At 42.1% G+C, this 27,775-nt stretch overlaps 1 protein-coding gene and 2 gene segments (V, D, J or C); all 3 read left to right on the top strand.

Annotated features, from left to right (window-relative positions):
• The window catches only part of LOC134410758 (immunoglobulin lambda-1 light chain-like), a 47,236-nt gene extending 33,935 nt beyond the window's left edge, over positions 1-13,301 (top strand). Inside the window, exon 4 of the mRNA XM_063144256.1 lies at positions 12,745-13,301. Within this exon, the coding sequence (XP_063000326.1) occupies positions 12,745-13,064 (320 nt within the window). The 3' untranslated portion in view covers positions 13,065-13,301. The remainder of the gene's footprint in view (positions 1-12,744) is intronic.
• A 2,192-nt stretch (positions 13,302-15,493) lies between these two features.
• On the top strand, positions 15,494-21,007 carry LOC134410812 (immunoglobulin lambda constant 6-like). The segment is given in 3 exon segments: positions 15,494-15,585; positions 16,225-16,277; positions 20,455-21,007. Coding segments are annotated over 3 exon segments (465 nt in total).
• A 1,880-nt stretch (positions 21,008-22,887) lies between these two features.
• On the top strand, positions 22,888-26,760 carry LOC134410811 (immunoglobulin lambda constant 6-like). The segment is given in 3 exon segments: positions 22,888-22,983; positions 23,778-23,844; positions 26,206-26,760. Coding segments are annotated over 3 exon segments (483 nt in total).
• Positions 26,761-27,775: the final 1,015 nt, after the last annotated feature.

The raw sequence follows: 27,775 nt of genomic DNA, 5'->3' as shown, positions 1-27,775 counted from the left end.
TCTCTGACAGGTATCAATGAGAACCTTCTGCTCTGGATTGACTATGGTTTTTGTATTGCTGTGTTTCACTGTGGGTCGTCTTTGGCGGCGGGACCCAAGTGACAGTCACTGGTAAGTCACCATATTTCTCATGTTCCTTAACTTCCATAGGAAAATATTTTAATTTTCCTGCTTTTTTTCTGCTTTTGACTTCAAATTCACCTCAGGCTTTCCACCATACCATATATGATGTTTCTGTAATAGGAATTGCATTTTAATTCATGCAAGAGTAGGATGTTCAATGCCCATTTTTCATCTCTCTTCTCCAAGGACATTGCATTGTATATTAACAAACGAAATCTCTCTTTTTCTTGGTCTAATTTAATGTGACATTGTTTGCAAATTTCTTTTGTGGCAAAACCAGTTGATACAAAATGTACCAGAAAAGGGAATTTATGTTGAAGTATGCCTAACAGTTAACTAGGATTTGAGCAGCAGATGGGATTGCTTTTGCTCAGAACTTGTGATAGTGTGATTCCATTATTGGAGTTCTTTAGAGAGGTGTTCTGGTTGGTAACTTGCAATCTAAAGAAAACATCTCCTAAATTACCCCAAGAAAGAAGCATGAGTTTCCAAACATTATTTGGTCAACCCAGATTGATTAAAATGTGAATCAAGGTTACATTCCTGAATGACAATTCCCCATAAGTCAATGGAGTTTGAGAATATTCTGCACTGAGAAGGGAGGCAGGTTTTTGTATGGCTGTGTGTCACTATGGCGGGTGTTTGGAGGAGGAACCCACCTGACCATCACTGGTAAGTCACTCAATTTATCTTATTTCTTTCCTTCTGTGCCACCATATTTTAACAATTCCATCATTTTTCTTCTTGTTTCTTTCTATGCCTTCAAACAGAGTTCTGTCGAGTAATCTAGTAGGATCCCTGAAATGTTTAGTCATAGCCATTGCAGGGTGTTCAAATGGCATATTACATGTCTGTTCCTAGCTCCTCTGATGGTGTGAGAAATTGTAATTAATGAAAGAAAACTTGTCTTTCTCTTGGTCCAACTTAATGTAACCTTATTTGAAAATCCCCTTTGTGGCTAAATTCAAACTCTGAAATGCTTATACTGTTGGATACAAAAGGAGTACAGAATTAAATTCCAGGTTAAGTGACTCCAAGTACTGAACTTGGCTTATGGTAATGGGTGCTGTTGCATTTGATTATTCAGGGAACTTCTAATTTTTTCAGATTGTGAATTTGTGCTTCCCACTAGAATAACATGTCAGAGTCCATTAAAGTGATATGTTGCAATAGAAATTGCCAGTGCAGAAAAAGGTGCACCAAGGCCATAGCTAGACCTAAGGTTTATCCCTGGATCGTCCAGGGGTCAAACCTGTTCACCTAGGTGACACACAGGGGATCCAGTGCTCAGGCAGGGGTGAACTCTGGATGATCCCAGGATAAACCTTAGGTCTAGCTGTGGCCCAAATCTACTTGCAAGATGCAGATCTATGTAGTTTGAGGTGAACTGTCCAAACAGCATTCAGAGTGAGTGCTCTGAATGGCATCAGAAGTCTGCAATCTACCATGTATTACAGGGAGAAAGCAAACGTGATGTGGGAGATGTGAAATTGCCTCTCCTGATGTTTGCATTGGATTTGATATGCTTATAAACCAGCTTTTTCAACCTCAATTTTTTATCCAAACTCTGGGTCAGCTGGAGGAGACGTTTCCTAATCTTTCTTCCACTACTACCTGCTATTAATATCTGCTAAGGGGAAAACGCAGTACCTGCATCAAAAAGACTTTTTACTTTCTCCAGTGCAGCTAATAGCAGATTAATGAGGCAATAATATACAATGACTTGGTGTGCATCCTATTAAATTTAGTGGGGGCTTCTTCTAGGGCAGAGTAGATCGGAGAAAAGCAGCGCGAGGAAGAATTAAACATCTGCTCCCTCAAAACTGCTACTGCCATGGAAATTGGAGTGTCTCCGACTGACTTCACTACAAAAAATGGGACATTCAAACACATCTCTTGCATCATGTCTGTTTAACCTAGAGATGCTTCCTTTGAAACCTCTCTGATTTCTATGGCAAACATCAATCTAAGGCCACAGCTAGACCTAAGGTTTATCCTGGGATCATCCAGGGTTCGCCCCTGCCTGAGCATTGGATCCCCTGTGTGTCACCTAGATGAACAGGTTTGACCCCTGGACGATCCAGGGATAAACCTTAGGTCTAGCTATGGCCTTAGACTGCATCTTTCTGGGTTGATACCAGTCAGTATATATATAAGTAAACTCTGGACATGGTGGGACTTGCTTCAGTATTTCATATGTCCATCCCCTAATAACCTAGTAACTCTCCATTTATCACATTGGCGAGATGTATTTCAAGCCAACTCATATGCAAAACTTAACAAGATGGTTTGAAAAGAAGTTTTGAACTTCACAGGGCTTCCACCCAAGTAATGGGCTAATTTAGGAGTGGAGCATTAGACCACTCTATGCCATAGAATTTTTATATAACTTCTGTGTCAATCAGTGCCATGTTTCATTATTCAGTGGTTATTCTTTCCTTTTGCCATCTATAATGCATTTTCTCCAGAATTAAGGTGAAGGGTTATGTAAAAAGTGAGAATTAAGGAAGGGCTCCAGGTCACGGGAAGAGCATCTGATTTGCATGCAAAAGGTCCCAAATTCAGGCCTTGGCATCTCCAGATAGGACTGGGAGAAATGCTTGTTGAATACCCTGGAAAGCCACTGCCAATCAGTATAGAGACAAGATAGATCTGATTTTGTGTAACACAGCTTTCTCTAAACTGCTGGTTTTCTTCTTGAAATGATTGTTGGCCAGACGATCCATCAACGTGATGTTCTAGCAATCTGTCTATGGCACTTTAAAGATTATAATACTAGAACCTGGGGCCATCCCATGAAGCTGATTGGCTAGAGATTCAGGACAGATAAAAGGAAGCACTTCTTCACACAGCACATAGTTAAACTATGGGATTCACAAAATGTGGTGATGGCCACCAGGTCGGATGGTTTTAAAAGGGGGTATGATAAATTCCTGGAGGAGAAGGCTATCAATTGCTATTTGTCCTGATGGTTATGTGCTACCTCCAGTATCAGAGGCACTAAGCCTGTATACATTAGTTGCTGGGGAACATGGGTGGGAGGTTGCTGTTGCACCATGACCTGCTTGTGCATCCCTGGTAGAAAGCTGGTTGGCCACAGTGTGAACAGATGGATCCCTGGTCTGATCCACCAGGGCTCTTCTTATGTTCTTATGATTAGCAGATTCCTTTTGGAATAAGTGACCATAGACTGCTAATGCCAATGCCATGGGAAACGTGTTAGTCTTCAAAGTGTCATGAGATTCTCAAGATGTTTCACTGCACCACACAAAAAAAGGTGGTCCCTCTGGAACTGGAAGGAATTTCTATGATGTTCTTTCATGGTTTCTTTCTGTATTGCAACTGAACTCTTTCTCAAATCAAATGGGGAAGCAGATGGATGTATGGGTGAACTGGCCCAGAGTTCACTTGGACATTGGAATAATTCATATTCTGGGTTAGGATTAGTGTGCAGGTTTGGAGTTAGTGTTGAGGTTGGTGTGAGGTGGTGGGATTAAATGATCCTTCCCTATGTACACATCCACACTAGAATTCTCATAATCCCTTGCTGAAATGGACGTGGACTTTACACTGAGATCATTCCATATGTCTTAATTGTGTCTCGGGGTTCACGTGAGATTATGTTCCTCCACAAAAAATACAATCCCTCTACAGAAAAAGGTGGAAGACAAGAAGAGGAATTTTAGCCTATCTTTCATCCTCATGAACGAGCTTCTGATATGGAGGGAATTAATTGTATGTGGAGTGAAGCACCACATCCTGTACTCGCCCATCTGCACTCTGAAATGGAACAGAGGAAGTGCAGGTTCAGCACATGAAGAATCGATGTTGTGCTTTCTGAGTACCTTCTTGGCTGATATGTCCTATTCCAAGAGAGTATTTTTGTTCTTTCTGAACTTCTAAATTCTCTTTAGCATAAAACAATAGTTCTAATAATTTATAAACCTAGTACAAGCAGGTCAGGAACAGAGCACAGAGGGCTCTGGGTGGGATGCCTGTGGATTCAACTCCATGGGTTGTATATGGATCCATCTCCAAGTGGGGTGGATCCATGTTACATCATATTTAGAGATGAGCCAGTGAAATCATTGGGTTGAAAGTCACACAAACATTATTGCTCTAATTATGATTTTAAAGAAGATTTGAGCCCTTTCAATGGATTTGAATAGTATTGTCAGAAGAGTCAAACATTCCCACTATTTCATAGAGGTTTCTGCAAGAGGTGGACTGCATCTAGAAATTGTGGTTGGTTTTGAGATCATACTGGAATATGTTACCATACCAGAGCACATTCTATTGAGTACTTTACGCTGAAGGAATATAGTCAGAAGCTTCACTCAATACTCCAGTCCCAAACTTCCAAACATGGTCATATTTTTCTTGCACAAATCTCCAATGATATAACAGCCTGTATTGTGATGTCTTGCTGACACTAAAGACCATACATAAGAAGTTATCCTTTATCCAGCTTACCCCTCGATCACTGCTGCACCATCTCTTTGTTCTTTGACCTAGGCAATGAACAAGCTTTCTTCTCTCTCCCAGGTCAGCCTGCAGTATCTCCTACGGTGACTCTCTTCCCTCCGTCCAAGGAACAGATGCAGAAGAAGAACGAAGCCACCATGGCCTGCCTGGTGGATGGCTTTTCTCCACGTTCCATTTCAATCCAATGGTCGGCTGATGGCAATAGCATCTCAGAGGGCGTGCAGACATCCATACCCCAGAAACAGAGTGATAGTAACTCATACATGGCAAGCAGTTACTTGACATTGACTTTAGCACAGTGGCAATTGCATGACATATACAGCTGCAAAGTGACCCATGAATTGAAGAGCATTGAAAAGACGGTGAGGAGATCGGATGTGCCTTCTTAACCACTGGGTGACTCAATGGTGGCCCTCATGCCTCCATCAGCCAGGAAGACAGAGTCAGTCCTCCAAAGGGCGAAACGTATTCCCTTGTTTATTCCTAATGCTTGCTTGATCGATAAAGGCTGCTTTATGTTCAATGCAGTTCCATTTCCCACACCGTCTCCACACCTGTACACCTGTACACCCTTCTCTTTGTATGTTAGCTTATAATGTTAGCACATTAATAAAACTTGAGACATTTCACTGGTGCTGTGTCTTTCACAAGTTAACGAAGAACATAAGAAGAGTCCTGCTGGAATAGACTGGGCTAGGACTTGCTAATTTAATATCTTCCCTTTTTTTCCACAGTGGCAATGATGAAAAAAGGTAGAATTATGCAAACTGTTTGGTTACCTGCTTAGCAGTCAATAATATTAGCTGGTTCCAGATTTTTCATTGGGTTAAAAACTGAGTTTGGAAATGAGCCACTGTACACACTCAAAGGAAAGGAAAGGAACCTCTTGTGCAAGCATTGAGTCATTGCTGACTCTTGGAAGGACGCCAGCTTTCGCTGACGTTTTCTTGGCAGGCCTTATAGCGGGTTGGTTTGCCGTTGCCTTCCCCGGCCAGTATTACCTTTCCCCCAGCTAACTGGGTACTCATTTTACTGACCTCGGGAGGATGGAAGGCTGAGTCGCCCCGAGCCGGCTGCCTGAAACCAGCTTCCGCTGGGATCGAACTCAGGCCGTGGGGAGAGTTTCAGCTGCAGAACACAATTCATGCCATTCCCTAGGCACTTTACACTTCACTCATTATCTTTTGTTCAAGGAGAGAGAGAGAGAGAGAGAGAGAGATTATTTGAAGGCAGAGCTTTCAAGCTACTGTTAAGTATAGAAGTTCAGCAAGGCCAGAGGACATTGTATTTATGACTGCTGTATTTCCCCTAAAGCTCAACATTTTTTCATAAGTGACCCATTTATTTCCATGAATGACTTGATGCATAGCACCCCCTTGGCTTCTATCTCTCCTAATATACTGTATGAATGTAAGTTGAGGCCAACTGGATCACATCAAATATCTCCTTAGTCCAGCATTCTGTTCCCCTCATGACTGCTTCCAGGAAGTCCACAAGCTAGGCAGCAAAACAGTGAATGGAGATTCAACACTAGTAATTGACTATGGATATTATATCCAAATCCAGCCTGTGAAAGACATCTGTCCCTCGTCTACAAATAATCCTGACGTCACTCCCACTCTAACAAATTAGGCCGTAGCCACTGCTGTCTCATATCCGACTCCATTCCCTAATGAGGCCTACATATAACCATGCAGCTATTGCAAGTGTCCTTTGGAGGATGAAACAAACGAATTTCAGAATACATGTGATTCAGAAGCCAGGTTGAATCCTTGCTCACTCGCTCGCTTGCTCACTCTCTTCCAAAACACAATGAATCTGAGTAGTGGCCACAGTCCCAACATCACACCTCACCATAGCGTTACAGATGTGTTCTGTGTCTAAAAAACACACACCACACATTACAAATGGTAGAGGTATTTCATGACAATAAATGTGGAAGGAGAAACATCACCGCATTGCTATCACTTGAGCAGGGTCGTTCCAGTTGCATATGGGGAAAGTTCTGCACCACAGAACTTTGGGGAAAATGTTCCAAAGCTGACTTGGCTTCATACAAAAGATTGATGAGTCTAGAATAAGAGCCCAGACAATAGAGTGAAGGCACCCCACTTCTAAAGAGAGCACAGGCTTACAATGTTCATGAGGTGATGACTAATGCCCACTCTGGTTGTGAAATGTAGCAGAGACCAACAAAACTTTCTGGATTAAAACGTGGAAGAGTTTCCATTTTATCAGTGCCATATCTGGGAGTCACTAGCCAACCCTAATGAAGAAGCTGTCCTCAACATGCTCCAAATGACAGAGCTATATGTTACAGCTGAGTAGGGCTGTGGTCTTCCAGATGTTTTGGCCTAAAACTCCCATGGCTGATGAGAGAAGTACGTCAAAACATTTGTTGGGTGACACATTGGCCACCCATGTGTTACAGGCAAGGGGGAAGAAGGTCTTCATATACAGAAACATTTTTCAACCAGTATGTCCACCACCCCCATCATCATCATTCTGTGAGCACCACTCATAGATAATCCAAACACAGGCATTGTCTAGTCAATACAAAACTATGCATTAGTGCAAGCATGTATTTCACAACACATTCCATTTTAAGGGAAATTCAGTTCTGGTCCTCCAAACCCAACCAACATGAGTTGTTAAGTCAAGTATAGAGAGAAAGTGTGGTGTAGAGGCTAAGGTGTTGGACTGGGAGTCGGGAGATCTGGGTTCTAGTCCCCACTCAGCCATGGAAACCCACTGAGTGACTTTGGGCCAGTCACAGACTCTCAGCCCAACCTACCTCACAGGGTTGTTGTTATTGTGAGGATAAAATGGAGAGGAGGAGGAGGATTATGTACACCGCCTTGGGTCCCTTGGAGGAAAAAAGGCAGGCTATAAATGAAATAAATAAATAAATAAATAAATAAATAAATAAATAAGAGATTTGACATACCACCAGCAAATTAGTGAAGTTCATATTTACGATCAAAGGAACAGTCCAATGCATTGTGCTTTAATTGTTAGAAACAACCTGACCTTAGACAAAGGCATCTCTTCCTACGATGTCACCTGTGAGATTTCTTATAGAAATATCTTACATTTATTAGACTGCATAAGCCATTGACACCAGTTCTTTGGTTTTCCTATGTGGTCCAAGAAATAACGCAAAAAAGAATTCATGCACCATGGTCTCTTCATCTAGAAATCAGCTAAATCATTTGAATGTCCTGGGATGCTTATGGATTACCCACAGAACGTTCCGTTTCTATGCCAAGAGATGAACCAGAGAAGTAAAGTATTTTTCTTCGAAGATACACCATCGAGTACAGATACATTGGAAAAGGGAAACACTTCATTTAAACAAATGCAACAGTGTCTGTCCAATTGTCCATCCTGTTCCCTATGGGGTAGGTATCCATGACCTTTCTCTGTTTGCTACTAATGAGCTTTCTCTGCTGTGAACTGAGGGCAGGTTTTTGTACAGCATTGTGTCACTGTGGTTCGTCTTTGGTGGAGGAACCCACCTCACCGTCACTGGTAAGTCCTTGAATTTATCCTGTTCCATTCCTTCTATGTCACAATATTTTAACATTTCTATCATTTTTGCTCTTTTTTCTTTCTCTGCCTTCATGCTGACCTCAGTATACTAGGGATGGGTTTTCCCCTTTTTCTAGGTTAATGTGACACGGTCTGAAAATCTCGTTTGTGGCTAAACCACACTGAAATACTGGGAGATAGGAAATGTAGCACAGAAGGGAATTTGAGTTGTGTGGTGTCATCAGATAGGCAACTTAGCTTAGGGAAGCAGACTGGATTCTTTTTGTTGGGGACTTGATTCTTTTATTGGAGTTTTTAACTAGAGTATTTTAACAGTGTCTGCTAAAGTGGTGTTGGATAACTTGGCAACCCCCTGCCCAAAAAAACAAGCTGATAATCTACTTTAAAAAAAAACAAAAAGACCAGGATGTTCCAAATCTTATTTAATAGACACAGATTTATTAAAGTGCAAATTGAGGTCATTTATCTGAATGGCAATTCTCTAAGAGTAAATAGAGTTTGGGACCACATTGAAGTGAGTGTATAAAGCTGTAATCGCCAGGCTGAAATGGACCTAATGTAGGAGATCTGAAATCGATAATGTGTTTTCTTTTCTCTTTTATTGTAAATCAGTCTCAGTGGGTTCCAATTTTGATCAAAAATAGGATACTGTTGAGAGTGACGTTTCCTAGCCTCAATTCCTGTACCCTAAACTTATTAACCACACTTGGGGGGGGGGGGAATACAGTGGATCTATTATTTCTGTATTTTCTACCCCATGTGGAGCTATTGACAGCCTAAAGACAGGGAGGATCAATGAAGACAATAACACAACAGAAGTGTTGAACATGTCCTCATCCAGCACTGTAACCCTCATGATAGATGATGCTCAATACAGCTGGTTTATTTTATTTTATTTTTTAAGGGGGATAATCAAACAAGGGTCTGTGGCTCAGTGATAGAACACCTGTTTTGCATGTAGAAGATCCCAGGTTCAATTCCTGGCACCTCCAGATGGGCTGGGAAAACACCTCCCTGAAACCCTAGAGAGTGGTTGCCAGTCAGTATCAGCATTACTGGGCTACATGGACCAGTATCAGGCAGCTTCCTAAGTTTCTAATGATGAGTATGTTCTAGCTCTAGGTGGCCCTACTGAAGCTCTGATGATCACAATCTAGATGGTCCTATTGAAGTTCTGGTGTAAACAGGACTTGTTTCCAAGCAATGTGTTAAATTAGGACTGGAGTGATGGCTTCCTGAATGCCATGTTGTTTGCGTTTAACTTTTATGCCACTCATTATGTCACATTTCATTATTTGGGGGGGGGGTGTTCTCTTTTTGTACCATTGTTGATACCATTTCTTAAAATCTGGGATGCGTTTCCTTCAGAATAAGGATGAAGGCTAATTTACAAAGGTAGCTGTAAGGAGGAGTTATAGTTCCATGGAAGAGCATCTTCTTTACATGCAAAAGATCTCAAGTTCAATCCTTGGAATCTCCATGTAGGGATGAAGCTCTGGAAAGCTTTTGTCAAGCAGTGTGGCCAACAGTAAGATAGAAATCAAAACAGAAAGTCTGGCTCAGTACAACACAGCTTCTTATGAGCTGCTATTTTTCTTCCCCATACAATTGAATATACAGGTACATATCTGCCTGAAGATCTATTAACACGATGAAATAGCAAAGATTCTTGTGGAACCTTAAAGCCTCGCAGATTTATTATGGCATAAGTGACCATGGACAAGAGCCACCAAAACTGATGCCATAATAAAACTTGTTAGGCTTTATGATGTCACAAAATCCTTTTGTATTCTTTGCTACAACATACTAAAAAGGGTGTACATTTCACAGCTATTAAACTGAAGATGTTCTGTGGTGGCTTCCACGATCATGGTTGAACTCTTTCTAACTAAACACTTCACCTAGTTGAGAATGCATGTAAAGAAAAGAAAACTGGGGAGGCAGATGAGACAGATAAATGAATCTGAGTTCAGGAGAGTTTCAGAATACTTCATATCTAGAACTCTAAGAAGTCAGATTAAATGGCTTCCAAGTCCACTTCTAACTTGCAGTCCTGAAATTCTACAGTGAAATGAAGTTCAAGTTCCCACTGAGGTGGTTATGAGCTGCTCCAGAGTGCAGGACACAGAATAACGAGCCCAAATTAAAGGAAGCCAGATTCCAGCTGGACATCAGGAAAAACTTCCTGACTGTTACAGCAGTAAGACAATGGAATCAGTTACCTAGGGAGGTTGTGGGCTCTCCCACACTAGAGGCCTTCAAGAGGCAGCTAGACAACCATCTGTCAGGGATGCTTCAGGGTGGATTCCTGCATTGAGCAGGAGGTTGGACTCAATGGCCTTGTAGGTCACTTCCAACTCTGCTATTCAATGATTCTATGATTCTGTGAACATGTGACTTAGCCAAATTGATTTAGGCTACATTTTGGGGTTCACATGATGTTGTGATCACTGGGGTAATAAAAAAAAACACGTCCACCTATTTAATGAAAAAAATAGAAGCCATCCTAACCTTCACAAACCATTGGATTGGACAACCAGATTTAATTCAGGGAGTGGGTTGCTCTCCCAAAGCAAGTCAGGGGGATGATAAAATCAAGGGGGGGGGAAGAGCACACCCAATGGACAAAACAACTCAGCCAGTGCTTGTAGGGCTGGATCCTGCAAGCCTGGTCCAAGCCATGTGGGTCTACTTGGAAGGATTTGTGTGTGAGTGTGGCAGGGGTCCAACCCATCATGCCCCAACCTGTAATGGTTCAGTCCACACACAGGTGCACCACCTCAGTGAGAACTAGTAACTTTTAATGGCTGTCTACAGCAGTGACATGGTGAAAGGGAGAGGTGAACTAGGGTGACCCTATGAAAAGGAGGACAGGGCTCCTGTATCTTTAACAGTTGTATTGAAAAAGAAATTTCAGCAGGTGTCATTTGTATATATGGGGAACCTGGTGAAATTCCCTCTTCATCACCACAGTTAAAGCTGCAGGGGCCCTGCCCTCTTTTAAATCTGGTCACTCTAGTATAGCTCCTGCAGCTTTAACTGTGGTGATGAAGAGGGAATTTCACCAGGTTCTCAATATATACAAATGACATCTGCTGAAATTCCCTTTTCTATGCAACTGTTAAAGATACAGGAGCCCTGTCCTCCTTTTCATGTGGTCACCCTAGGTGAATGATTCATCTTGTGCCCAAACTACAACCAAGCCATATCATGAAATATTTTCACAAATAAAACTATACCACCATTGCAGAAGCTATGATCGGAATATGCAGAGAAGCAGACCTTAAAATGGGGTGGGATTTGGAAGGATGTCATGGCCAGGTCTCTTCTGATGGAACTCTGAAAAATCCCACTTCTTTTCCAACAAACATGAGTCTGGCCTAACTATTCTGCTTCATTCTTCATTTGTTTTTCAACTGCTTCAAGCACAGAACTGAACCATTCAAACAGCAAGTACAAGATACATACATGAATTGATAGCAGTTGTGTTGAAAGGGTTGTATCCAGTCTGCCCTGATGATCAGAAACCTGTTCTAACCATAAGCATTCTCTTACAATTATGTCAAGAAATATAACTCTAGAGGGATTCCCTGCTTTAAAGAATTAACAGCCTGCAATTCTTCAGTGGATGAAACAGTCTTCTGGGTGTGATGAGTTCTTTAAATTCCATTGAAAAACATTGACAGCGGAATCAAAAATCTCAATTATTTTCATTAAATGCATCTGCAAGAGGAATCCTTGATGGGCTGCATTTAGAATTTGCAAACATTCTCTGGGACATACTGGAAGATACTACCATTCTTAAAAACATTCTAAAGAGCAGAGGCAGGAAGAATGTAGATCTCTAATTGCTCTGGACTTCAACTCCCAGCATTCCTGGCCGTTGGCTATGCTGGCACAGACTTCTGGGATTTGCAGTCCCAAACTGAAGATTTATCTTCTGCCCACCCTTGCTATAAAGTATTTTTTCTATATTTCAGAATGAGACCCTGAAGAGAGTTAGTACTAAACCTCCTTCAAAACCTCAATTCTAAACTTTTTGAACAGTTTCATATCCATCTACAAGACATATTTTCTGTACCTGCCTGGCTGATGTAACTGCTTGTCTTCTGATATTTTGATAAATGACAGAAGTTCATAGAATCTAATTGCACTGGAATTTTGGAGTTGTTGGGGTTTTCCATGCAGTTTGCAGGGAGGGTGGATTGGGAGGTTAATACCATTTATTTATTTATTTATTTATTTATTTATTTATTTATTTACCTTGTTTCTTCGATTCTAAGACAAACTTTTTTCCCATATAAACATCTTTAAAAACGGGGTGAGTCTTAGAATCACGGGTGTGTTTATTACTTCTTAGAATCAAAGCTTTTTTTCTGTTGGTGGTACTGAAATTAGTGTGCATCTTACAATCGATGGCGTCTTAGAATCGAAGAAATACGGTATTACATTTTTATACCGCCCAATAGCCGAAGCTCTCTGGGCGGTTCACAAAAATTTAATCAGTGCTGCATTTAATCAGTGCTACCATTTACTCTTTGATAATCTTTATAAACCTTTAACAAGATGTCTCCTCTCTTCCAGGTCAACCAACAGTACCGCCTTCAGTGCTGCTCTTCCCTCCATCCCAGGAAGAGATCAAGACCAACAAGAAAGCCACCTTGGCCTGTCTCATAGATGGCTTTTATCCGGGTCTCATCCAAGTCAGCTGGCAGGCTGATGGCACGGCCATCTCCTCGGGAGTGGAGACATCCAAGCCCACCAAACAGGATGACAAGTACGTGGCCAGCAGTTACCTGACCCTGAGTGACTCAGAGTGGGAACGCCATGACATTTACGGCTGCAAGGTGACACATGACGGGAAGACCATCACAAAGACGGTGAACAGAGTGGAGTGTTCTTAAAGATTGGGTGACTCAGTGGTGGCCCTCATCCCTCTGGCCACCAGGAAGAAAGCATCCTTCCTCCAGGAGGCCAGATCCATTGTCTTGTTTCCTCCTAATGCTAATTTGATTGATAAAGGCTGTTTTCTGTTCTATGTAGTTCTCTTCCCACACCGTCTCCATGCCTGTACTCTATAGGACCCTCCTTTGTATGTTTGCTTCTCATTTTAGTGCATGAATAAAAGTTGAGATATTTCACTGGTGCCATTTCTTTACCAAGTTACTGAAGAACACAAGAGGAGTCCAGTTGGTAGGACCAGAGGACTATCTAGTTCAACATTCTGTTTGTTACAGTGGGCAACTGGATCCAAGCAAAAGCAGTTGGGCAATGCAATTTGCTCAGTGTCCTACTTTGTACTATTAAAAAAAAGGTGATTCAAGATTCCATTCCATGCACCCATAGGAAGTCCCACTAAAGGAAATAGAAAATCCTTGTCTATTCTCTAGTGGGTGTGCACTGCCCTTATCCTGAGTAGAAGGAAAGTGGACTTGGGATCATGCATTATCCTGCAGTCAGTGCATTGCCCCTTCCAATCATTTATTCATCTTATTTATTTATTATTGCATACTGTCTTTTTTCCTGCAAGGAACCCAAGGTGGCGTACATAAACCTCCTCCTCCTCCTCTCCTCTTTATCCTTACAACAACAACCCTGTGAGGTGGGTTGGGATGAGAGTCTGTGACTGGCCTAAAGTCACCCAGTGGGTTTCCATGGCTGAGTAGGGACTAGAACTCGGATCTCCCGACTCCCAGTCCGACACTTTAGCCACTACACCACACAGGCTCTCAAATAGTTTCCCTACTCTCACATTCTTTTGAGCTCCATTCATAAAGGATCAGGCAAAATTCATGCACAAGGTACTCTTTTACTTTCTCTGAGCTCTCTGGAAAAAGATCCCCTAGAACTCTATATAAACACAAGCTCAACCACAAGGATATTGCTAAACTAAGTGTTCTAATTTCCCCTTCAAGATTGGGATCATTCCATAGGTACCATGAATCTGCCTTACTTTCCTACACAGTGGCTCTGTTCAGAAGACAACTTAAACCATGGCTTTAACCATGGTGAATAAGACAAAAAGCCTTATTCACCCTGGTTAAAGCTGTGGTTTAAGGTGTCTTCTGATCAGTATAGCTATAATGCAGACGTCTTCCTGGGCAGGATCTACACTACTGCTTATAATGGTTATGACAACTGCTCAGGCCCAGGACACATTACATATACAGTTTTCATACCGTTTTAAAAGTGTTATAACCTTCTTGGTGTAGATCGGCCCCTGGTTATGAACATTCAGCTTGAGGTTCTCACCATTTCCGTATAACTGCTTTCGCTTTTGACCCATATGGTTAAGGTTTTTCTATACATCTATTTCTAGTTGGTGGACAGATTTGGAGGGAGAGCTCTCAAGGGCCCACAAAAATAGGCATGACTGTTGCTACAGATTATGTGGGTGATGTGTACACAAGCAAAAGATTACCCCTGAAGCTCAACATGTTCTACGAATCACCTGCTAATTCTTGTGATGTATATCCCATCTCCTCAAATATCCCCTCTCTTAATATAAAAATATCAGTTGAATCATGCTGCATCCGACCAACTAGTCTAGCACACTGTTTATGAAAGTGACCAGCCAGAATGGCTTCCAGGAAAACCACAAGCAGGAAATGAAGGCACCATGTGGGATTCTATAATTTCAGATAGCAGTGGACAATGCTGCATCTGTATTCAAATCTGCTCTCCCAATACCTCCACCCTAAAAGTTCAGTGCCAACCACTGCTGCCTTATCCCTGATTCCATTCCTGCATAAAGCCCACACAAAAAGTGAAATGCTAGGCGAGTTCACACCGGTGGTTGCTAGGCAACCATTCATGCATCCCAGATAACCTCCTTGAAAATAGATCTGAGCACGCAATGGTTGTAGGTTTCCCAAGGAAAAATTTGAAGAGAATAACCACACAAATACCACAAGTAGTGCTACTTCAGTGTCAGGATTAATTCTTGCTACTTTTCCAGAAAAATAAATGGGACGTGAACAGGGCCATAAGCCATTCCTTATTCCACAACATCACTCTTGGCCATAATAGCTACTAATTTCCTGAATGAATGTTCCACACTACCGACGCTATAGATGTTTCATGACAACAAATGTTCTGGAGCAGTGATCAGCACATAGCTAGCACCTGGACGTGTTCTTGCAGGATAAATAGAGTTTAGCTTCATACAAGCCTCTGATAAACTCTAATAGCCCACAGAAAGGTGTGAAGACACCCTACTTCTAACCAGAGAACAGGCTTACAGTGTTCAGAAGGAGACCATTCCATGTGGTAACTTATGCCCACTGTGCTTGTGAAATGTAGCAGACACCATCTAACCATTCTGGAACCTAGCATGGAGAAGTCCATGGAGCAAACCAACACTGATGGAGATGCTGTCCACCCCAAGCTCAAGAATGATACTGTCAACATATGGAGGAAACATTAGTTGAAGCAGATATTTCACTCTGAATCCCATTTTAAGGGATATTTAGTGCCAGAGCTCCAAACCCAAGCTTGAAGCTCCTCAATTAAAACTGAATTCTCTAGGAATTGAAATATACCCTCAGCTAATTATGGGAAGTTCATTTTCACACTCAAAGGAACGGTCCAGTGCACGGAGTTAAATTTATAATAAACAATCTGAGAATAGGCAAAAGTTTCTCTGCCTACAACATCACCTATGAGATCTCATAAAAGAAACATATGCTACATGTTCTGGACTGGGTAAGACATTGGCATCACTTTGATGGTTCTCCTATGTGATTCAAACTATAATAAAAAAAAGGAACTCTTCTGTAATGCTTCCTCCATCTAGAAATGGAGCACAGGCAGCATAATCGCTTGAAAGACATGGGATGCATGTGGATAATCAATGGAAGCTGCCTCTTCTATGCCCAGGGATGAACCAGATAAGGACAATAGTATTCCTACAAAACTCACCTCCAAGTGGAATTTCAATGAAAACAGACAATGGTTCATCTTAAAGAAAGCAACAGTGATGGTCCTATTGCCCACTCTATTCCCATGTGGGATCCACGTGAATGACCTTTCTCTGATGTGAAGTAATGATAGGTTTTTGTACAGCCATGTGTCACTGTGGTGGGTGTTCGGAGGAGGAACCCATCTGACTGTCACTGGTAAGTCACCCAATTTATCATGTTCGTTTTCTCCTCTGTGAAAATATCTAAACTTTTCCATATTTTTTTGCCCTCTTTTCTTTCTCAGACTTCAAGTTGACTTTAGGATTTCTGTTATTTAATCTAGGATGATCTGAAGTTTAATCATAGCCATAGCAGAGTGTTCAATCCCTGTCTCTTTACCTGTTTCTTCCCTCTTCTCCAAGCACATTGGAAAATGTATTTATGGAAGAAACCATTTTTCTTGGTCTAAGTTAATGTCACATTAGCTGAAAATACCTCAAACCCAAACTCTGAAATAATTTTAAAGATGTTTAGAAAATGTGGTGCAGGAATTAATTCAAGGGGTGGTGTCTCTAGGTAGTCCACATGGCTTACAGTAGGGTGATGGGATGGGTTGAAGTCTTCTGGGAACTTCTAATTTTGTGATCAGAATTTTTCAATTATGCAATTGGGCTTCCTGCATCAAATGACGCATTGCTTGATCACTTGGCAATCAATGCAATCTACGCTTTAAAAAAATCAAGCGGTTCCAAATTTTGTTTTAGAGGTCCATGTACAGTGCAATTTGAGATGAACGTTCTGAAAAATTTTTGACATAGTGTTCTGAGAATTACACCATGAAGCTACAATCCATTGCTCACTAAGGGACTGAAATGGATGGGATGCAGGACACCGCAAATTGCATCTCCTTGCGTATTGATTTGGTTGTAAATCAGTTTCATCAGGCTGCAGTTTTGATCAACGCTGTGGGTCAGCTGAAGTAATTTTTTTCAAATCTCAACTCCCTCATCTCAAACTTGATATTAGCCCCAATGGGATAAAACATTATACTTCTATCATGCCAATAGTTTCCCCCATATAGCTACTGACCGATTTAGGCTCCAATCCTATAGACACCTACAGGGGAGTAAGTCCTATTGAACTCCCTGCAACCTACTTCTGAGTAGATATACATAGGGTTGCAATTCAAAGCAGACAACATGAGGAAAAGTGCAGAGGGAGATTTAAACATCTGCTCCCACAAACATACCTCCCATGTATATTGGGGGGGGGGCACTAGCTCAATTCTTTTTTAAAAAATAATAATGAGATTTTCAGTCATAGGGTCTCCCACATTCTGCCTGTTTTATCTCTGGAAGGAAAGGAAAGGAACCTCTCGTGCAAGCACTGAGTCATTACTGGCTCTTGGAGGGACGCCAGCTTTTGCTGACATTTTCTTGGCAGGCCTTATAGGGGGGTGGTTTGCCGTTGCCTTCCCCGGCCGTGATTACCTTTCCCCCAGCTAACTGGGTACACATTTTACCGACCTCGGGAGGATGGAAGGCTGAGTTGACCTGAGCCGGCTGCCTGAAACCAGCTTCCGCTGGGATCGAACTCAGGCCGTGGGGAGAGTTTCAGCTGCAGAAACTGCTGCTTTACCGCTCTGCGCCACACGAGATGGTCCCAATTAATTCTATTCAACTATAATGCCATTCCCAAACTGCAGCCTCCTATACTGATCCTATCTAGATTATGTGGAAGTGAATTGTAAATCTAGTGCGATGTCCTTCAGTGCTTTATAGTCCATCCCATAATATCTTAGGAATACTCCATTTATGCCTTTGGTGAGAGTCATGTCGATTTGGTTGTAAATCAACTTCAGCAGGCTGGTTCATATCATGGCACCCTTCCTGTCACTCCAAATGAAGTGCCTGTCCACAATATATTTCAGTAGTCCTGTTGAGGTTAATGGGGCTGCACAGGCACACACCATTTGTGCATAGCAGCCTTACATGCTGAGCCAAGCACAATCATGTGAAAGCAAATTCTGCTCTTAGCAGGGCTTGCTTCCAAGCAATCTGATGAATTAGGACTGGACTGTTACTCTCCTGGACGCCGTACAGATTTTCATTGAATGCTTATGCCCATTGTTATGTCAGATTATTCCAGGGTTGTTCTTTCTTTTGTACAATTGTTGAAACACTTAAAAAAGGAACACCTGCTATATTCTTCAGAATAAAGATGTGGGCTGAGTAATAAAGGTGAGCATTAAGGAAAGGCTGGGGCTCAGAGTTGGAGCACCTTCTCTGCATGCAAGATGTCCAAGGTTCAGTACTTGGTATCTCCATGTAGGACCAAGGAAAGACCGCTGTCTGAAACCCTGGAGAGCTACTGTCAGATTGTAGATGAGTGTCCAACAACCTAGTGCTCTACAGATGTTTGGGACTTCAGATCCCATCAGCCCCAGCCAAACATGACCAATGGTCAGGCATTCTGGGAGTGGTAGTCCAGCCCTTCTGAATGGCACCAAGCTGGAGAGGGCAGCCTAGATAATACAGAGCCAGAAAGACCAAAGGTCTGATTATGTACATATAATGCAGTTTCCTCTGAGTTCTTCTTTTTCTCCTCCATATGATTGTGTGTGAGTGTGCACATCTGCCAGAAGATTTATCAATGAGATGAACTGGGGCAGGTTAAAAGAACTGAAGGTTTGTTGTTTAATATGTCACCCTGGGTTAAAACCACTAATGCCAAAGCTATGGTAAACCTGGTAGGTATTAAGGTGAAAGCAAGATTCTCTGGACTGTTTGCTACAACAGATTAATATAGCTGTGCCTCTGGAAACGGAAGCCAGTAGCGTGCGGAGTACATCCCTGGTTGTATCTGAACTGTTTCTAACCTAATGTTACTCCACCTTGTCTAGGACACATGCACAAAACCAAATTATGTGGGGGGGGGGGCATTTGGAATGTATGAGAAAACTACCCTAGAGTTAATTTGAGCAGCAGAATATTATATATCTAGAGTTAGAATTGGGTTTAGTGTTAGAGTTTGGGGGTGAGGTTAAGTAGAGGGGTCCAATGACTCTCCCGTGTGTTCATGTCCATCCAGCAGGGAAAAACAGAAGCCAGGGAGGAGAGTTCTGGCCAATCCCTCTCCTTGAGCCAGTGTGGTGTAGTGGCTAAAGTGTTGGACTGGGTGTCAGGAGATCTAACCCTATTTGGCCATGGAAGTTCACTGGGTGACTTTAATAATAATAAATAATAGATTTATTTCTTACCTGCCTCTCCATCCTGATTGAGGCGAGGAACAACAATAAGTATAAATACAAAAAAATTGATTAAAATCATAGTATACATTGTTAAAACCTCCTAAAAAAAATACTAAAAATATACTAAAAACATCCTAAAATTCCACTGGATAGGCCTGCCACAAAACATCAGTCTTTACATCTTTCTTAAATGCTAAAAGACTGTTAAGTTGACGAATCTCCTCTGGCAGGCCATTCCACAGTCTGGGAGCAGCAGAGGAAAAGGTCCTCTGGGTAATACCTGTCAGCCTAGATTTGGCTGGCTGAAGGAAGTTCTTCCCAGAGAACCTGAGTGTGCGGGGTGGATTGTATGGGAGAAGGTGACCCCACAGGTAGCCTGGACCCAAACCAGAAAGGTGATAATCAACACTTTATACTTCGCCCGGAAACTAATCGTCAGCCAGTGAAGAGATTTTAAAACTGGTGAAATGTGGTCCCCTCTAGGTGTTCTTTGGGCCAATCACAGACTCTCAGCCCAACTTACCTCACAGGGTGGTTGTTGTGAGAATAAAAATGGAGAGAAAGAGGGTCATGTACACTGCCTTGAGTTTTTGGGAGGAAAAAGGGCATGATACAGATGCAATGAATGAATGAATGAATGATAAGTAGGCGTCTGACCAACTTTAATCCCATTGATTTTGTTGAATCTACTCTAATTATGAGAAAACCATGAGCACTTTAAAAAAGCAGAGATAAATGATACGTTAATGCAGGCTTCAGCAAGAAGAATCATTTGGGGAGCACATCTGGAAACTTTGGCTGGTTTGAGGGCATACTGAAGGTTGCTACCATCCAAAGCACATTCTATGGATAGATTTCCCTTAGTTCCAGGATGAATCCCGGAAGAGAAATGACCCAAACCTCCACTGAACAACAAAACTTCCAACCTTCATTATTTTTTTTTAGTACAAATCAATAATGTCCAAGCAAGATTGCTGTAAAAGCCTGTCTTGTGTAAAAGCCACCCTGAGGCAGCAAGCCTTAGGATCAACTATGGATGTCTTTATTAAAAAAAATATTGTCAACATACCAAACTTTAATGTTCTGCAGAGACACTTCCAATATTTCACCTAGGCACTTAAGAACTTTTCTCCTTTCTTCCAGGTCAACCAACTGTACCGCCTTCGGTGCTGCTCTTCCCACCATCCCAGGAAGAGATCAAGACCAACAAGAAAGCCACCATGGCCTGTCTCATAGATGGCTTTTACCCGGGTCTCATCCAAGTCAGCTGGCAGGCTGATGGCACTGCCATCTCCTCGGGAGTGGAGACATCCAAGCCCACCAAACAGGATGACAAGTACGTGGCCAGCAGTTACCTGACCCTGAGTGACTCAGAGTGGGAACGCCATGACATTTACGACTGCAAGGTGACACATGACGGGAAGACCATCACAAAGACGGTGAACAGAGTGGAGTGTTCTTAAAGATTGGGTGACTCAGTGGTGGTCATCATCCCACCAGTCACTAGGAAGATAGTGTTCCTCATCCATGAGACCAAATTCATCCTCTCCTTTCCTCCTAATGCTAGTTTGATTGACAAATGCTTATTTCTGTCTGTTGTAGTTCCACTCTCCACACCTTCAAGCCTGTATTTGCTGGGACTTCCTTGTATGTTTGCTAGTAATGTTAGCACATTAATAAAATTTGACATGTTTCATTGGTGCCATTTCTTTACCAAGTTCCTTAAGAATATAAGAAGAGCTCTGTTGGATCAGACTGTGGCCATTGCTAGACCTAAGGTTTATCCCTGGATTGTCCAGGGGTCAAACCTGTTCATTAGGTGCTCAGGCAAGAGCGAACCCTGGATGATCCCAGGATAAACCTTAGGTCTAGCTGTGGCCTCATTCTTCTAATCCAGCATCCTCTGTCCCATGGTGATCAACTAGATCTTCTGGAAAAAGGGGGTAGAACTATGCAAATTGTTTGGTGTCCATCTTTGTACTCAATAATGAGACCAGCTGTTTCCAGCTGTTTCAGTAGGTTGAAATATGAGCATGGAAGTGTATCAATGTACAGACTCAAACACAACTGTGATTCTTGTCCAACCTCTAGTCAGTGTACACTTCACTTTTCCTGAGTAGTTGTGGAAATGGATTTGAGAACTGGACTCAGTTCAGTGTTTGGTTATCTCTTGTTCAAAATGACTAAAAAAATTCCCCAAATATATAACTAGCTGGCCAACTTATTGGAAGGCAGAACATTCAAGGTGCCAGGACATTGTATATATGAGTGCTGCTGAAGAATCTGCAAGTAAGGGGGTACCACAAGCATTTTTCATAAGTGACCCACCTGTTTCCATAAATGACATGATGCACAGCACACTCTCTTGGCTTGTACCCTTCCAAATGTAAGAATGTGTGGCCAACGAGGTCAGACCACATGTCCATGTAGTCCAGCATTCTGCTTCCCTCAATGACCAACCATGAATGCTTCCAGGAAACCTAGGCAGGAAAGCAGAGTATTTCACACTGATGGTTGACAGTAGGACCTACATCTAAATCCAGCCTGTGTAAGTCATATGTCACCTGTCTACACGTGATCAGCTGGTCTTCCCGCCTCCTTCTCAAAGTGTTTAGGCCCTAGTCACTGAAGCCTCATATCTGACTCCATTCCGTAATGAGTCCTAAACATACAGGGGAATAAGGCACTGGGAGAAGCAACATGGGTCGTTGTTAGGCCTGGAGAGCTGCTGCCAGTCAGTGTCGACAATACTGGGCTAGATGGACCAATGGTCTGATTCAGTATAAGGCAGCTTCCTAAGTTCCTATGTTCCTAAGCAAGCGTTCATGCATCCCAATTGCTTCGTTAAACAGCAGTGTGACCATGCTACATTTGCAAGCTTCCTTTGGAGGCTAAAGACCTAGTACAAACAAGTAAATGTCAGAATAGGTGTGATGAAGAAGTCTGGTTGAATCCTGGCTTGCTCCTACCAGTCACATCCTATCAGTGTTCCCAAATAATCAATGGAAGCTGAGCAGTGGGGACAGTGTACATCTTATTGTATAATATCACTCCTCGACATAGCATGTTCTGTGTCCAAAAATTACCCAGAGGACCACATAACAAATGGTATAGACACTTCATGGTAACAAAAGTTGAAGAGCCAAGGTCCCCACTTCACTACCACTTGAACATGTTTTCCCACTTCCATTTGGGATCACCATAATAGGACTTTGGAGGAAAGTTCCAAAGCTGACTTGGGCCTCAGATAAATGTTTGATGAATCTACCATGAGAGACCACGGAGTGGTGTGAAGGCATCTGCTTCTATCCAGAGCACAGGCTTTAAATCTTCACATGGAACCCATTCTATGTGATCTCGTATGCCCACTATGGTTGTGAAATGCAGCAGAGGCCACCAAATGTTTCTGGAACCTAGCGTGAAAGAGTTTCCATTATAGCAGTGCCATATTTAGGTGCCACTAGCCAACCACAATGGGGAAGCTGTCCACATCAAGATCCAAAATGACACAGTGCTACCTCATATGGCTAGGCTGGTCAATTTATCATCCTCCAGATATTCTGGCTGATAAGCTTCATGAACCCTCACCATTTGATGTGCTACCTTGGGATGGAGTTCTACTCCAAAACTTCTGGAGGACCATATGTTGCCTACTTCAGTGCTAAAGCTAAGGTGCACATGGAGGAAACAGTTTCAGAACACTATATGCATAGTCATCATCCCATGGGTACCATTCTTACTTAGCCCAAACATAAACAGGCATTTTCCAGATCAGTGCAAAAACGATGTCTTAGTGAGCATTTGTTTCACCATGAATTCCATGTGTTTCACCATGAAAGAAATTCACTGTTAGAGCTCTAAAAGCAAACCATAAGTGATTTTTTAAAAACAAATTATGTGATTTCCCTCTGAGCCAAGATCTATCATCAGCCAATTAACGACACTCAAAGAAATGGTCTGATGCATTGAGTTTATTTTATAAGAAACAACCTGAGCTTAGACAAAAGCTTCACTGCCTGCAATGTCACCTGTAAGACCAACTCTAAGAAGGATATTCTACATCTACTAAACTGGTTAAGACTTTGGCACTGCGTTCATGGTTCTCCTATATGATTCACATGATAATGAAAAAAGGATCTCAACTACCATGCACTTTCCATCCATAAATCAACCATGATTAGTGGAATCACTTCAAAGACCTGGGATGCTTATGGAGAGTCAACAGGTTGTTTCTCCATTGTGCTCATAGATGAACCGTGTGTGTGTGTGTGTGTGTGTGTGTGTGTGTGTGTGTGTGTGTATTTCAGAAACACACCTTTCACTACAGATTTGTTGGAAATGGGAAAGCATCTTTAAGAAAACAACAGTGATTGTTCAATTGTCCACTCTATTCCAACATAGGGTAGGTCTTGCTGGCCTTTCTCAGGTAGGTACCAATGAGCTTTCTCATACATTGACATGAGAAGAAGTTTTTGTACAGTGTTGTGTCACTGTGGTACGTCTTCGGTGGAGGGACCCATCTGACGGTCACTGGTAAGTCAACAAATATACCACCTTCTGTTCCTTCTCTATCAAAATATTTTAACATTTCAATCATTTTTGCCTGCTTTACTTTCTCTGTGTTCAAGGTGACCTTAAAATGTGCCTTTAATAGGGATTTTTTTTCCTTGTCTAGGATAATGTGATATTGATTGGCCATCTCTTTTGTGGCTATACTCAGACTTTGAAATAGTTTTACTGGTTGCTAGAAAATGTAATAGGGAAAGGAATTTGAGTTGTGGTTTCTCCAGGAATTCAACTTGGTGTGTGAAAACGGATTGGATTATTTTTCTTGGGAATTTGTAATTTTTTGATTCCTTGAGCAGACTTCATAAATAGAATGCCATAACAGTATCTATTGAAATAGTGCTTGATAACTTGGCAGTCCAAAAGAAAAAAGCTCAGAATCATTAAAAAAAAAGTTTTTTAAAAAAGAGCAGGCGATTCCGATTTTTGTTAGGTTCACGCAGATTTATCAAAACAGAAATTGAGGTCAACTTTTTGAACAACCCCATAAGTTAATGGAGTATGAGTCCACACTGAAATATTCTTTTCTCAAAATTCCACTAAAAAGCTGCAATTGTCAGTGGCTGAAACAGAAGAGATACAGGAGATCTGGGATTGTGTTTGCTACTGTGGTTGTTTTTCTTTGACTGGGAAAGGTGGTCTTTCTTCATCAGGGTAATTGTCCAAGGGAAGAATGGGAGAAATGCAGCACACCAGTCATGTCTGCCTTCTCCATTTTATACCACCAAATCCAAGTGGAACGATTCTACTTCATAAGGGATGGGGGAGGGAATAGATAAGGAAAATAACAGGTGAAGGAGTGTTAAATACATGCTCAGCCGGCACTCTAGTCCCCATGAATGTTGCCCTCCGGTTGATTTCATTTTTAAAAAAATACAATAATCAGTATGTGGGTTGTTTTTTGCACTAGCTGGCCCTGTTGTACTTTGCTTGGTCGCAAACCCATAAATCAACCGTGTACTTCAGCCTTACATGCTGGTCCTAACAAGAGTGTGTGAAAGGAAGTTCTGGGGTTCTCAGAGCTTGCTTCCAAATAGTGCGCTAAGTTAGGACTGGAAAGCTGGGCTTCTGGGTGCCATATACATTGCATTCAACATTTATGTCACTCATTATGACACATTTCATTATTCATGGGATCTTCTTTTATGTGCCGCTGTTGATATCTTTTTAAAAAAAACAATTGGTATGCATTGCCTTCAGAATAAAGACAGGGGCTGATCCATAAAGATGAACATTAAGGAAGTTCCATATCTCAGTGGTAGAGCATTTGCTTTCCATGGAAAATGTCCCGTGTTCAGTCTGGCATCTCCACGTAGGGCTGAGAAACACTTAGGCATGTAATTCTAGGGAGCTTCTGTGAATCACTGTACATAAGAAGAGTCTAAGAGCCCTGTGGAACAGACCAAAGGTCCATCTAGTCCAGCATTCTGTTTCCACAGTGGCCAACCAGCTATCGACCATGGACCCACAAGCAGGGCATGGTGTAACAGCACTCTCCCACCCATGTTCTCCAGCAATAATGAGCTACATGGTGTGGTGGGAACAGTAATTTATGATGAAAACCCTCTTCTAATTCTGATCGTTCTGTTATCATTGTGATATGAAAGGGAACTCCACTGGGATTCTCTCCTGTAAAGTTCTGATGGTCTGAGATTCATCAGTGGAGGAGATACAGTGATGTCTTGTATAACCTCCAGTGAAATAATCAAATTGATAGCAGAGCCACACACCCCAAAAAGAAAGCCTTCATTATTTTCATTAAACACATCTGCAAGAAGAATTCTTGGTGGACTGCATCTAGAATTTTCTGACATCTCTGGGACCTAATGGAAGATGCTACCATTCCTAAAGACATTCCTTAGATCAAGGGCTGGCTAGAAGTATATCACCAGTTCCTTTGGACTTCAACTCCCAGCATTCCTGATCATTGGCCATGCTGGCAGGGGCTTCTGGGAGTTGAAACCCCAACCATCTGGAGATAGACCTTTGTACACCTCTGTTATAAAGTATTTTGTCTTCATTTCAGAATGAATACCTGACGGGCATGTTTAGAAATGTTCTAAACATTTCTAAACAGTTCTAAATATTTCTACACATTCCTATCTGCCTACAAAGACCTTTACTGTCCCTGCACAACTAATTTAACAGCCTATCTTCTGATATTTTGCTGAGTCAAAAGGTTATGTTCAGCAGTGATGTCCAGGGGCAAAACTTCTTTGAATCTGATTGCAATGTTTTGATTCCAATGCTGGATCAGGCCAGGTCAGTGCTGGATCAGGTCTTTGTTAATTTGTAAAGACTTTTAACAAGATGTCCCCTCTCTTCCAGGTCAACCAACAGTACCGCCTTCAGTGCTGCTCTTCCCTCCATCCCAGGAAGAGATCAAGACCAACAAGAAAGCCACCTTGGCCTGTTTGATGGATGGCTTTTATCCGGGTCTCATCCAAGTCAGCTGGCAGGCTGATGGCACGGCCATCTCCTCGGGAGTGGAGACATCCAAGCCCACCAAACAGGATGACAAGTACGTGGCCAGCAGTTACCTGACCCTGAGTGACTCAGAGTGGGAACGCCATGACATTTACGACTGCAAGGTGACACATGACGGGAAGACCATCACAAAGACGGTGAACAGACTGGAGTGTTCTTAAAGATTGGGTGACTCAATGGTGGCCCTCATCCCTCTGGCCACCAGGAAGAAAGCATCCTTCCTCCAGGAGGCCAGATCCATTGTCTTGTTTCCTCCTAATGCTAGTTTGACAGATAAAGGCTGTTTTCTGTTCTATGTAGTTCTCCTCCCAGAACCATCTCCATGTCTGTATGCCCTGGGACTCCCTTTGTATGTCTGCTTAATGTTAACACATGAATAAAATTTGATATATTTCACTGGCGCTATTTCTTTACCAAGTTACTTAGAGGGCAATCTTATGCCTATTCAGACAGAAGAAGTCCTACAATGTCCTTCATTCCCAGCCAGGTATGGCTGACTGGGGCATGCTGACTGCTATAGGACTATGTTTCTGTCTAAACAAGCACAGGATTGCACCCTTATGAACATAAGAAAAGTTCTGCTAGATTGGACTAGAGGTCTATGTAGTCCTGCATCCTGTTTCAACCAGATGCCTATCAGGAAATGCTGGGCAACATCCTTTTCCTACTAATCTTCCCCAGCAACTAGTATTCAGTAGCTTGCTACCTCTGAACCCAATAGTGGCATATAGCCATGGTGATCACTAGCCATTGTTAGCTTTACTCTCCATGAATGTGTGCCATTTCTGTAATGCCCTATTAAAGCCATCTACTTTTAATGGCCACTTGGTGGTTTAATGTTGAGGTAGTGAATTCCATAGATCAACTCTATGAAGAATATACCATATCTTACACACACACACACACACACACACACTAACAACACACCTTTGTTGCTCGGGGTGGGGGGGTACCAAAGCGTTTTCCATCTTGTTAAAGCCAATTCCAACCAGTTCTGTTGGCAGTACATCTATAGCAAGGTACACAATTGCAGTACTTCTATAGCACTGCAGTAGCTCTTTTCCACCCTCCTCACAGATGTCTTAAGTAAAGAGGCAAGTAGGTTTGAGATCACACTGGGTCCAGGGCTCATTCAGTAGCTCTTCAAACCATCTCAAGAACTTACTCTGCTCTTACAGCTTCTTTTGAGCATGAAGAATCATCGGAATCATACATAGCTGCTTTATACCAAGTTAGACCACTGGTCCATCTAGCTCACTGTTGTCTACAATGATTGGAAAAGGGTCTCTGAGGTTTCGGGCAGGAGTCTTTCCCAGACCTACCTGGAGATACTAACGAGTGATGAAAAGGAGTCTGCAGGTGTTGTGTTTCACAAGTACTGTTACACCCCAAGCCCACCATTTTTAAAATA

The sequence above is a fragment of the Elgaria multicarinata genome, chromosome 18 (assembly GCF_023053635.1).
Source record: "Elgaria multicarinata webbii isolate HBS135686 ecotype San Diego chromosome 18, rElgMul1.1.pri, whole genome shotgun sequence".
Classification (NCBI taxonomy): domain Eukaryota; kingdom Metazoa; phylum Chordata; class Lepidosauria; order Squamata; family Anguidae; genus Elgaria; species Elgaria multicarinata.
The sequence above is the reverse complement of the archived record's forward strand: the minus strand, read 5'-3'. Positions and strand labels throughout refer to the sequence as shown.